At 35.0% G+C, this 13,822-nt stretch overlaps 1 protein-coding gene across 1 annotated transcript in view; it reads right to left on the bottom strand.

Moving 5' to 3' along the window:
* The window catches only part of THBS4 (thrombospondin 4), a 40,435-nt gene that overhangs the window by 26,068 nt on the left and 545 nt on the right, over positions 1 to 13,822 (bottom strand). The window contains exons 2-4 of the mRNA XM_087927193.1: positions 11,739 to 11,942; positions 1,791 to 2,038; positions 295 to 400 (exon numbers count right to left, since the gene is read on the bottom strand). Of these exons, the coding sequence (XP_087783319.1) occupies positions 295 to 400; positions 1,791 to 2,038; positions 11,739 to 11,942 (558 nt within the window). The remainder of the gene's footprint in view (positions 1 to 294; positions 401 to 1,790; positions 2,039 to 11,738; positions 11,943 to 13,822) is intronic.

The following is a 13,822-nucleotide window of genomic DNA, read 5'->3' as shown; positions in this document are numbered from 1 at the left end:
CCACATTCTTTTAGGTTTCATTCTAATGAAATTGTTAAAATTATTTTTGGTTGTCAAGACTTGCTAAGTCAAGAAATATTAAGAAACATATCCACCATGCAAATAAATTTCTAAGAACATGAACATCTAATGTTAAAAAACTCCTTGAGTGATCCTGCTGCTCTGGAAGTGCATTCAGCATATGGTGAGCAGATGGCTTGGAGTCCCAGATAAAAATACAGCTGTATGAAGGCTTTAAATAACAGTTTCATGTAGAGTTGTTTAGTTTACCTATGACCAAGATATCAACCTTACCTGAATACTGAACTGGTGGCTCTGTCTGTGGGAGAAAACAGTCTTGTAGAGTTTCCACTTGGGACAAGGACCCCTTCACAATCAGCTTCAAGTCATCTAAAGTCTCCTGAACAATAAAAGATAGGGGGCAAAGGAAGAATGGTTCTATTGCCTTGATTTTATTGTTTTATTTTATACCTTGATTTTCTGACTACTGACATGCAGTGAACACAGGCACTGAATATATATAAAGCAGACAAACCTTTCCTTTAGAAACCACTGCTTCTCCCTAAAGGCACCAATTAGATCTACATGGATACAATTTCACTAATAAAATAATTCCATGCTAGAAGGAAACTTCCAGCCTGTAAGTAGTTTAGCAGTTTCATGAATAGGTAATTTTTTTTCACCTAATCTCCAGAGAGTATGGGAGAATAATATAGCTGTTGTTCTTGCCTTTCATGTGTTCTATTATGCATGCTGTGTGCATACATATCATATTCTGCACGCTGTGTGCATTCGTTCTTCTCCTGTGAAAAAGGAGCAGGAAAGAAGCAAGCCACACAGCAGAGCTCTTCCGGTTATGAGAGGAAGTGGACCTTGCAAAGTCCTCACTCAAGTATTGTGCCAAGGGAGTTGCCAACGGAGTTCTTGCCTGCATACTCTTCCCATCTCATCTCATCTCATCTCATCCCATCTGTGGTGAGCACATGGTCAGAACAGATGCTGTCAACACTTGGGACAGAAGCAAGGCGAAATACAGGTAGTCCTTGACTTATGACCCAATTGACCCCAAAATTTCTGTTGCTAAACAAGACAACTGAGTTTGTCACATGTTACAACCTTTCTTTACACAGTTGTTAAGTGAATCATTGGAGCTATTAAATGAGTAATACAATTGTTAAGTGAATCCAGCTTGCAGAAGGCTGCAAAAGGTGATCACATAATCCCAGCAAACTGTAACCATCATAAATACATGACAAGTGCTCAAATGTTGATCTTGTGACCATGGAGATGCTTCAACAGTCATAAGTATAAAAAGCGGTTGTAAATCACTTTTTTCAGTACTACTGTAACTTTGCACAGTCACTAAATGAATGGTTTTAAGTCAAGGACTATCTCTACTGCACAAAGGATAGGCCAAGGTTTGGGCTTAGAAACTGAACTGTTCTCCTTTATTTGGGATGAAAGGGCTGCAAAGGACAAGGCAGCAATGCAGTGATTTCACTGGAGGATGGGGCTGAAATTCAGTTCCCTATTTAATGTTGGGGGAGCTGGTAATGCTTCTTTTAAAGGAAACTAAGCATGCTAAGATAGAGAAGGCATCACGCATCTTTGTTTTATTAAAATAAAAACTCTGAAAATCATACTATTGAAAAATGCCATCTTGCTACCAGATTTCAGTGATGAATCTTGGGAGATTCCAGGCATGCAAATATGGGTCAGAACAAGTACATTAGTTCATGGGCCATAAACCCTTCCATCACAGACATTTTTTTTTCTTTTTCAGTACTTACCTGTGGTTTCTTCTGGAGTGTTCGCAATTCTATGGATTCTGAGCTTTGCAGCAGCTCCGAAAAGATTTTAGGCAAAATTTGAACAGAATCCACCTGCACACAGTTCACATACAATTCAGCTTTACTGTTGCCATGCTGCACCCCACTTAACCGAAGGAGGACTGTATGGCGCTTTCCATCAGCCAAAGGCACGTTGGGGAAGATCACAGCATTTAATTTCCCATCGTTCCTCAAATATCTCAGAGAAACTAACAGAGAATAACATTATTGGAAAATGTGAATGAATACAATAAAATTCACAACATATGGTAGAAATATCAGTTTGTTTGAGAAAGTGAAAATAAAATTATAGCAACTCTTTGCCTACACAGCTGTTCTTAGGTGAAAATCCTCTGTTGTAGCAATACAGTCCTCTACCTGACTTTACAACCGTATCAATGGTATATCTACATTTATATCATGTTATTTGTGGTCAATTCCCAGGAGAACTATGGTAATGTGCTGTACATGGGGCTGTCCTTAAGGATACCCAGAAGCTTCAGCTGGTACAGGCCTCTAGAATGGGGTACATGAGTTGCACAGGTTACCAGTTTGCTTCCACATCCAATTCAAGGTGCTGATTTTGATCTTTGAATCCCTTCATAGCATGGGGCTGGGTGTAGGACAGAGGCTGGTTGAGCCAGGGAAGGAGTTAAATGGGGACTTAGTCTAGAATCCATACATGGGCAAAGGGGGTGTCCTCTTGTCCCCATGTAGAGATTCTAGACTAAGTCCTTGTTTGACTCCTCCTGGCTCAGCCAGCCTATCTCCCACACTGGGTTATTTGAAGGACTGCCACTTCAGGTATAGCAAAAGAGTCATGTTGTGGGTTCTGTCTACTAAGGAGTTACATTTGATAGGACCCAGGAGATAAGTCTTTTTTGATGTGGCACTCTCCCTATAGAACATTATCCCCCTGCACAACTGAGATCGACTCCATTTTTGCTGACTTTCCTAGGTTTCTAAAAACCTAATTGTGTCAATAGGCCGGGGTGGGGTGGGGTGATCACAGGAGAACAGTGAACTGATGAGACATTATTGTTAAGAATGTCTGACACTCATTTTGATAGTAATATCTTTTATACTTTTTATGTTTTTAAAATTATTTTTATGGTCTGTTGTCATGTGAGATGGTTAGCCAAATAAATATGAAAATAAATAAATACCTAGTTGTATATTCCTTTGTACATTTTGTACATTATCCATATGGATGAATGAACAGATGATAGATAACCTAAATGTCACATTCAATGCAGCTTTCTTCCAATCTAATGCCCTCCTATGAGATAATCCAACATATCTAGAGGATCTTAGTTAGGAAAAGCTGACCTAGGTCTAGTTCACACACTGTAGTAAACTATGACTTTTACATTTTATTTACTAAACTGGAATGAGTTTCAGCAGCATTAAATAAACCATTTTTTAACCCGTTTATTTAGAACACAAAACTTTCTTAGATATTGCTAAAGAAACAGTAGTGTAACCTTGTAACCAGATTATTGGGCTTGAATCTGAAGTCAATTAAATATTGAACTTCTCTTATTTTTATTTTTTAAATGAACAAAACAAAATAAAAAGCCACTTGATGATAAGATGGGAAGCAAAAGAAAGAAAGAAAGAAAGAAAGAAAGAAAGAAAGAAAGAAAGAAAGAAAGAAAGAAAGAAAGAAAGAAAGAAAGAAAGAAAGAAAGAAAGAAAGAAAGAAAGAGGGAGGACGGACTATCTAAAGCAGAGATGAAGTTTTGAGTAAAACTGGTGACTTCAGATTCTCTATGTCCTTTGGGGGTATGATGGGGCTACAAGGCTGAGTGGGTTGAAATGAACAGAACAAACCATCTTCTCTCTCACTGCATTGCAACTTTAGATAGATGAACAAATGCTGGCCTTTGAATCTGGCAGGTCTTCTGCATATGTAAGGTCTGGAGTGGAACTACACAGAAAGTCAATTAGCAAGGAAAAGCAGAAAAAGGTAGAAGAGCCCAAAGGTGGCAAAGGACCAAGAGACTGGAAAGCCCGAAGGCAGCAATATTGGATGGAAGATCAAGGCCCATCTGAGGGGGAGGAATCTTGTTTTTGGAGAGAGCTGGAGGGAAATGCTGTCTACAACCAAAGGCATAATTATATTTAAAACATCTGTGTTTCTGTCCCCTTGTGCTACGAAAAACAAGTTTGAATTACTGGTGCCAATAGACAATGAAGTTGTTTTCATTGTGGGAAACCCAAAAGTCCCTGTTCTGTTTCTGAAAAACAGTGCCGTTTGTACAAATCTAAGTTACCAGAGATCTCATCGAACAGTTGAATGGGGTTTCAAAGCATTGTGTTTTACTGAAGTCACATCATTTATAACAATTTTCAAAGGTAAGCCATTTTGTCTCAGAGAGAAGCTACAGATGGTGTGGTGAATTTGAACAGATGGGGAAGCATCTGAAAACGTTGCTGCCTACCCAAAAGGGGTAGCCTTTCAATTCCCAGATGCTTCTGTGATTATTTGGCTCATTTCCAGGAAATACATTTTTATTGTTTTAACCCAGTCAGTTTTTATGATCAGAAGAAAATGAAGTAAAAATTTTAAGACTAGCTACATTTCTCAACCAATTAAATGTTTACCCCACTTAAATCAATGTATTTTAATAGTGTTCAAAATATGTTATATTTTGAATGTAACACCTCTAAAAAAAACAAGGATTTCACTGTGACAATAAAGATGCAGTCCATGATGTTACCCCCAATGACTACAGTAGATAATGCATCTATCCCAATCTTAGGGTTATACTGGTGAATTCTGTATTAATATGAGGGCATTATCCACATTCCACTCCATTAATTCATAATGCAGGTATAGGTAAAGAAAAAATAAAGGGTTCTCCTATCCAGTCATGTCCACCTCAAGGGGGCAATGCTCATCTTTTTTTTTTAGCCATGGGAGTCAGTGTATATAAAGACACTTCTGTAGTCATGTGGCCAGCATGACTATATGCCGAGGTGCACGGAATGCTGTTATCTTCCCACTGAAGTGGTACCTATTTATCTACTTGTATTTGCAATCTTTCAAAATGCTAGGTGGGCAGGAGCTACAGCAAGTAATGGGAGCTCACCCCGTCAAGCAGTGCTCATGTCTCAAACCCGAACTGTCAGTTTTCCAGCTGACAAGTGCAGTGTCCTTAACCGCAATACAGGTGTAACAGTAATCAGTAAGTAAATCAGTAAGTAAATTTTGTTGGTCAAATTAGTCAAATGAGCAATGAAATAAATCAATCACCTTTTTTTGCCTCTTGAAGCATTCGTTTAAGAAAAAAGTTTTTTTTTAAAAAAAGAGAGAAATCAACTTTTTAAAGAATGTTGTGTCAAAGTGAAGCAGATCAGATTATAAGCAAGTTCTGCTTCATTTACAATCATTTAAAACATACAGAACATACAAACAAGAAAGGAAATTTTCTAGACTAGCCAAAATAAAAGAATCAAAAACCTTGTCCTGCAACTATAGTTGTACAGCAGTGGTGGGATTCAAATTTTTTTACTACCGGTTCTGTGGGCGTGGCTTGTTAGCCGTGGCAGGAGAAGGATACTGCAAAATCTCCATTCCCTCCCCACTCCCGGGGGAAGGTTACTGCAAAATCCCTATTCCTCCCCACCCACTAACCTGATTTCCAGCTCTGTTCTCCTGTGCAGGGCAACCAAAGAAGACCCAGCCAATCATCTGGGACTCAGGAGGCAGAGAATAGATGGGGGTGGGGCCAGTCAGAGGTGGTATTTGCTGGTTCTCCAAACTACTCAAAATTTCCGCTACCAGTTCTCCAGAACAGGTCAGAACCTGCTGAATACCTCTGTTGTACGGTAACCATATTCATGTAGACTGCTTTATCCAGGTATAGACTGCTTGTTTATTTATTTATTATTTATTTATTTTGTCAAAAGCTTACAATATAATAGAAATAAATAAAAAACATAAGTTTAAATATAAGAAATAGGAAGTAATAATTGGGGACAATAGGACAGGGACGGTAGGCACGATTGTGTGCTTATGCTATATTAAATTATTATATTATAATATTATGCACAATATATATTATGACATATGTTTAGAACATGTCAGATATTATATTTTACTTTCAATAACTTTTAACAAAATACAAGGGCTGACAAATTCCAAAAGAAATTCTAGACAAAGCATTAATAATATTATTATTGCATAATTACTTTGTCTCATAAACATTATGAAAGATAATGATTGACATCTGCCACCTGTATTTATTTATTATTTTATTTATTAATTAAATGTATATGCTTCCTATCAATTTGAGGCAACCCTGGCAGCTATAGCTTTTTGTGTACTCTCTCTTCTTTTTTATTTGCAGATAAAATGTATCAAGCTAGAAAAGATTGATGAGCTATAAGATTTTGATTAGTAGCATTAAGAGATAACCATCTCAAAATATGAAGTTTCTAGAATATGTTTTAAACTGTTAAGAACCTATAATTATTTGCTTAAAGCAGCACAATTCCAAGATAATTTATACAAAAATAATATTCTTTCAATATTTTGAAGCTATCTTTGTAAACTATAATTCCATAAAAATATCAATATTATAGATACACTTGGAACATTGTAAAGACATCACCTAAAAATTATTAATCTAAGAAAATTAATTTCCAAAAGAATAAAAATTGCTTGCCAATATGAAAAAAGCAACTATACATTTATAAAAATATGTTCTGCTGTTATTTCTTCTTCCTTTTATGATTAACTAGATCTTTTCCCTAAATTAATAGTCTGAAAGATCTAGTTGTCAGATTATATTGCTAATTGTTTTTATTTATTACTGTTTTCTTTTTAAATATTTTTGTTATGGGTTTTTGTAATAATTTATCTATTTTTTATTCTAATAAAAAAATAAATTTAAAAAATTTAAATTAAATTAAAAGCAAATGCTAATTTAGTTTCAAGCATGCTCTCCTCATTAGTTCTTTGACCTTGACTGCTGAGAAGTTTGTTCATTTTTTTGATCAAACAGGCATCTCTCATGATCAGATACCTGAATGTTTACTATGCTATTATTGTATGACTGGTATGATAATAGGCAATATGAGTTACCGTGCACTCAAGATGACAGAATAATTTAAAAAAATATTGGTTACAAGTGCATCTATTTCAAAGCAGCTATAAAATCATTTAATAAGCAAAAACCTGCTAAACATCTTCACTACCACTTTTGAAGATTCAAAAAGACTTTTCTAAGATAGTCTTGTGTAGAGTTAATAACAATAATCCAATATAGAAAGATTTATATGGTTCATAGGGTATTGAACAGGAAGGGATGTCAAAAAATAAAGTCAAGATAATGGCTACAGCTGCATGATCAAAGCCCTGTTTCTTTTACATGTGTAATGCCCAGAGCTTTGATCACAGTCATGGTTACAGCACACTCTAAATATAATGAATAAACACTTCCCATAATTCAGTTGAGGAGTGATGCTACCTAGTTTGGATAATGAAACAAAAAACAACAACAACAACCAAGCTCAGAGAGCAACAAAGACCCCTCATTTCAACCCTGAGCTACAAATACTCTCCTTTATTGGTAAAAGATATCTCTCTCTGTGGAAAAATGGCCAAGACTTTGTGTTAGAGCTCATTGACTCTACTTTGAGAAGGACTTCCATTCTGATCAAAGAAGGACATCAAAGAAGCTTTTCTGCAATATTAAGGTATATCAAAAGCAAAGGTAGATCAAAAGGTGTCTTCACTGAATCTTTGTTAAATCCCAAGGTCTGAGGATTTACAATAAAACAGTAATATTCCCAGGCTTTTGGTTCTTCTTTGTTCTGTGGTTATAAGAGACCATAATTTCCCAAGAGATTCTATAAATGTTTTCACAGATTTTAGAAGCAGGGGTTGTATTTTCATCACTCTCTGAAACCAGACCACATCATTTCTGTGTCTGATCAAAGGCAGAAAACTGGAAAACATGAAGACATATAAATGATGTGGGAAATATACTGAGGATGATGACAGGCACAAACAAATTAGAAGATGTGAAACAGGAAAGGGAATGAAAGAGGAGGAAAAGAGATTAAACAAGAGCAACCAAAAGAGAAAGAAACAGTGAGGAAATAGAGTGAAGTGGGCCAGAAGATACAAATAGAAAAATGAATTGAGTGTAGTACAAGCTAGAAAAAGAACCAGAAAGAGGGAAAATGTCAAATGAGATAATAGAATGGGAAATTCATGGAGAAAGAGACAAGGAAGTGAGCCAGGAAAGCTGTAGATCAAAGGACTCCAAGAAATGCTTTCAGGATATAGAGAGGGAAGCGGGAGTCAGTTTCAAGGCTGGAGGAAAATAAGCTTAGAAAGCAAATTTACTGCCAAAGCAATCGCTGGGAGAAAAAACTGAAGTACAGAAAACTGGAAAGCCTTAGACACAATAGAAAAAGACAGGGGAGTTAGAAACATGTTCCTCCAATCACACTCTTATGAGGAAAACTGAAAGGATACCACTGAAAAATCCACCAGAACTAAAATGTTATTCTAATGTATTATTAATTTATCAAAATACAAACTACAGAGAAAAATAAAGAGAGTAGCAAAGTAGAGGAGGAAAAAGGGAAGAGGAAAAGGATGGAAAAGGGAAAAAGAAAGACAAGCATTGACAGTAGAATAAGATATTAATATACAGCCTCAACAATTTACTTTTACATAGTACCGTAATATATATTAGTCATTTCTATAACAGCAACCTTATTTAATCTGCAAAACCCAAAGTTTTCAGTTTTTTCCACCTTAAGAACAAAGTACAGAAGCTGTTTCCAATTGGGAACAAAGTTAGTTGTATTCGTTTCTTTGGTGAAGGCAATCAATTTAGCCATCTCTGCTAACTCCATCAGTTTCTCCAGCCAATCATCCATTGTGGGAATCAAAGTATCTTTCCATTTTTGTGCCTAAAACATTCTTGCTGCTGTCAGCATTTTTAACAAGTTCCAAATTTAAAAATGTTGTTCTATAACTAAATCTAAGCAACTAAGGTGGAAAAGGATATTTAAGTTCCAAAAGTAGCCTGATGCTTAAATAAAACAAGTCTACATGCAATTGTAAAAAGACAGTTATAAAGGCTATAAATGATATAACCAAATGACGTATAATCTGGCCTTTTTACTTTAATGCAGGGGTGTCCAACCTTGGCAACTTTAAGACTTGTGGACTTCAACTCCCAGAGTTCCTCAGCCAGTTTTGCTGGCTGAGGAACTCTGGGAGTTGAAGTCCACAAGTCTTAAAATTGCCAAGGTTGGACATCCCTGCTTTAATGCCTTTAGTCCAATGGTCCCCAACCTTTTTGGCATCAAAGACCAGTTTTGTGACAGACAATTTTTCACAGACTGGGTGTAGTTTTGATTTCATTTGTTCACTGGTCACCTTCACCTGTGTAGCCCTGTTCTAAACAGGCCCAGGGGGTTGGGAAGCCCTGCTTTCATCCATTGCTAGACTCTTTGTCCCTCCCAACAGACATCAATATCATGTTATAGGTGTGTTCTCATATCTTTCAAACAATGGGTAGGTCACTGAGTGGCACACCTTCTCATTTTTTCTGAGGTAGTTGTTTTTTCATTATCACAATTGAATAAAATAGACCTAAATGACTGTCATGAAGTATATTTTGTATATTCTGTTTGCTTACTTTGACTAAAATAGATTAAACATTTTCTTATCACATTTTTTTAAAGCAAAAGTCAGAACAGGAGGACTAATTCAAAACATTTAAACTATACCTTCCATACCATTCTAAAATTCCAGTTTTTGAGTCAATTATTCTTATTTTGAAGAAACAGCACACTAGCAATATGTACAATTCATACACCAATTCTTTATTCTATCACAGACATGCCTATAATTTTGTTTCATACCAAAACACCTGCATATACCCATTGAACACACAAAGTTCTTAACCCCAATATGTTTTTTTTTCTCCTTTAAATTTACTATTTTCTAATATGCTAAAATTGCAGGGGCTGGTTACAAACCTCAAGCAAAAAAAAAAAAAACCCTATTCTTTAGTCTTATATGATATATGGCCAACTCATCAAAGCAAGCATCATCCTAGTGAAGGCGTTATCTTCTGTTGAGAGAAAGGACCTTTTGAAAAATGGTGCTTCATACTTGCATTTTTATTAGTTTGTCTTCAAAAGAATAGGGTAGGATTAGCATACTAAATTAATTGCATCTATCCTCAGTGAAGATTATAATTTACATACACATAAATCTGATCAAGTCATGTTTTCTCAAATGAGGCTTCTGAATATTTGTACAATAAAACAGCATTGAAAACACATCTCAACAATCATTCTTTAAAAATTAACAAATTTATTAAATTTTGTGGGGTGGATTTAAGTGCAATTAAATAAAGTAGTCAGCTTGGTTACAATATTAATTAGAAAGTTGATGCACACTCCTCATTCACTTTTCCTCTAGATAACAATTTTTACTTGTTCATGTTGTCCATTCAAGAATTTCCATATTGCAATATAGATTCATACAAGAAATTACTTATTCACAAAGCACACAATTAACCTTTGGAATTAGTTATCATAGAATGTGGTGGCTTGGGTGGTTTTAAAAGGGAAGGAGATTAAGTCTATCTAAGGTTATTAATCTTGACTTGGTGTTACATCTGGTGGTAGTGTGCCTTCAAATGCCAGTTTTAGGAAACAGTGGGATAAAAGGAGTACATCTCCATTTCCTGCTTGTAAGCAACCTGGGAGATTCGAAATTGACAAAAAACTGGTAGGCGGAGATAGGCCTTGTTTGATCCAGTAGATCAAACTGGAGTATCAAGTAGAGGTGTCCTAATGTGTCAGATCTGGGCCATAGCTCTAAAATTCATTTTAACCAAGCACCCTCTTGCTCTATTGTCTGATTCTAGAAAGCATCTACACTAAATTCAGGGATCAACTATAACATTTTCTTTTCTTTCATATGCAGAATTCAGTATGTGCACTATCTATCAAATTATTTAGTAATTTGAAGCAGGATTTTTCAAGGGAAAAATCTTTTTCTTTATTTAATTTTAACTGTTTCTATATTTATAATTGTTTTTATGTTTCCATTTTTATTGCGTTGTAAGTTGTTCAGTGTCACTCTGGATAGTGAGATAGGCAGCATATAAATTTAATAAATAAATTGGGGGGTGGGAAATTCATTAGCTACTTCATTGTTTGGGATACCTTGCTGGCAAAGAGAAGGAATGAACAGTGATAAAAATTGTGTACATACAGAAACAAAATTTTGCCATAAACTAATACTCACATTTCCTTGAAAGTAAAAAGCAGCAATTCAACAAAATCAAAAAGAATTGTGTTCAGACACCTTGCTTCCTAATTTTAGTCCTGTTAAAATTTATTTAGCAGTATTGTATCTATTGATTGTATCTACCTATTGATATCACTATTCAAGAAGAATGTCATCACATTTGAAAAAATTAAGAAAAACTCTAAGGAGGTAACAAAATGCACCAGACATCAGATAACAAAATTATTTTCTTTTTCTCAGTCTACTTTGGGAATGAAACATTTTATTTTTCCTCCCTTTTTTCCCAGGTTTGAGATGCTGACATATGAATAATGAAAAAAAATTATCAGAATTGATGTTGGCCTAATTACTATTTCAATCTCTGTTTAAATGAGCAGGCTCCCAGAGTCAAAGTAAGGAGAAGATTGAAAAGATTAGAAAACCCTACATGCAGCCCCCTCCACAGAACAACTGAGTCTAATTGCATTAATTGATTTAACAAAAGCTACCCAGAACTCTATGAATCTTCTTGCCAGAAAACTTGCTAAGCTATATCCTACATTTGTAGAATGGATCTCAAATCAATTAGCAGATATAAAGTACATAAAACGTTTTCATTGCATACAACTTACCTTTATTTACTCGTCCCATTACTATGAATTCAAAATATTTTTTATTTTCATTGGAGGAGTATAACCCAAATATAAGGGCAGTACTTTTTGGTTGTAGTCTGAATGTTGAGAGCACATATATTTCATTGACAGTTGGCTCAGCCAATGTCTGCTGTAAGTAGGTCTTTACTAGTTTCTGGTTGGGTATTGAGAGGAGATCCAATACTATAAAGAGAATAAAAGGAATTTAAATAATTGGTGATTACAATTTCCAAAATGAACCTCCATGTGACTCATGAAAAAAGGGCTTACATGCAATCGTAGTGTCATCTCAACTTGTTTCACACATAGTTGCACCTGGGCACCCATGATTCACAATGCCACATTTAACATTTAAATAGCTATTTAAACTGGCAACTCCTCTCCAAAAACAAACCTTTTTGGAAACCTAGAAAAAATTAAATTTGATTAGATTACATTTAAATGCAAATAGTTAAAGATGACTACCTTCTAGTTATATATTTAATATTATATTATTTTCTCCTCTTCCACTAAACATAATTGGGTTACAACATTGGAAAAAAGATTTGTACTTTTGTTTTTAATGCACATAGGAAATCTCAAGGGATCATGCCTAAATTTATTTCAAATTGTTTTTCCTTTAAAAATAAATTCCACTGGCTGTTATAAGCAATATAAGAACATTTTATCTATTTAATATATCTTTCCAAAATCCTCATGAGTAAGATGACTCTGGTCATTGTCCCTCAATAGGAATCATCAGATTTCACCCTAAGTTGAGCTTTTTCAGTTGACTTTATAAGTCTTCCTCCATTTTGTGACTATATTTCTACTTTTACAGAATAGTCATCCAAAAAGCACCTTTTGTTTGAAAAAATGCCGGGTTAAAAATGAAGAGCTAGCAGAAGAAATGAGGACTTGGAATTGCTCTTCAACCTCAGCAGCAGCAAAGTAGACTCATAAATTATTTGACCACAGTCTTGCCCACTAACAGGAAGCATATTAGATTTCAAGTATGTTATAATACTTTAGAGCCTAAATAAATCTCTATCCATTTTTGCCATTCATTCTTTTTTTTTCAATATGTTTCCTCTTTTTAGGTGATGTCTGGGAGAAGAAGCAGTGAGAAGTCTTCCAGCAGACTCAAGATTCTATATAATTTTTGGCACTGGAAATACCTATTTCTTAAGTGGCCTTTTAGAAAGTATGAAATTGATTTCGTGATCCTTACTGGGTTTTGCCCCTCTTTTTATTTTACTTTTTACCTCTTTATTCTATTTGAGTTTCATTGCTTTGTAGTTCTAGTTAAGTGAGGTCTTATTACTTTCTTTTTGTTTTGTTTTGTTTTTAATAACAAATGGCAAGGTATGATTTTGAATAAACAAATCAATTTGGGATAAACAATATTCTTTACGTTTACCCAAAAGAACATCACATTGTGATTAACAAGAGTTTTCTTTAGTAAATAATTATTTTTCTAACACTGCTTTACACAGCATATTTTCACATGATTAAGTCCCATTAAGTTAGCTTTTACATAGGATGTGCCCTTTCACAGAACTGTGTGATAACATAAATCTTTTATTTTTGCTTTCTTAGCAATAACCTAAACATGCTACTTGGAATCAGAAAAACACATTTATACTAATGCCATTCAAATGAGAGATCTTAGCATGAGCCAGAGATCTTTACAATATAATTTTGTTAATGTTGTTGGCTATTAACAAAAGAGATGCAGAAACAAATCTGTATGTCTATCTCAAAGTAACATGCCCAAGTAACAGAGATCCACAAACTCATGGAAATGATTATTTACAATTTTTATTTAAAGAGAATTTTCTTTAAAAAAAAAGTCATGTAAGGGAGAATCAAAATCTGAATTCGAAAAAGAGGTTTCTGTAACAACACCATTCGAATCCCCCTTTCCCAAGGTGTACTACTTAAAAACAGCATCTTTGGCACTAGTGATCTCTAAGTTAGAATTCTTCCACATTTCCGCAGAACAGAGAGAAAGGAAGGGAAATTATTTAGAAGGTGGGTTGTTGTTGTTATTTTAGGATCCTGTAGCTGACATGTATTGCCCA

Source organism: Pseudonaja textilis, chromosome 2 (assembly GCF_049901715.1).
Source record: "Pseudonaja textilis isolate UNSWEBS1 chromosome 2, rPseTex1.2, whole genome shotgun sequence".
Classification (NCBI taxonomy): domain Eukaryota; kingdom Metazoa; phylum Chordata; class Lepidosauria; order Squamata; family Elapidae; genus Pseudonaja; species Pseudonaja textilis.
Note: the sequence above shows the minus strand (reverse complement) of the source record. Positions and strands in the feature narration are given on the sequence as shown.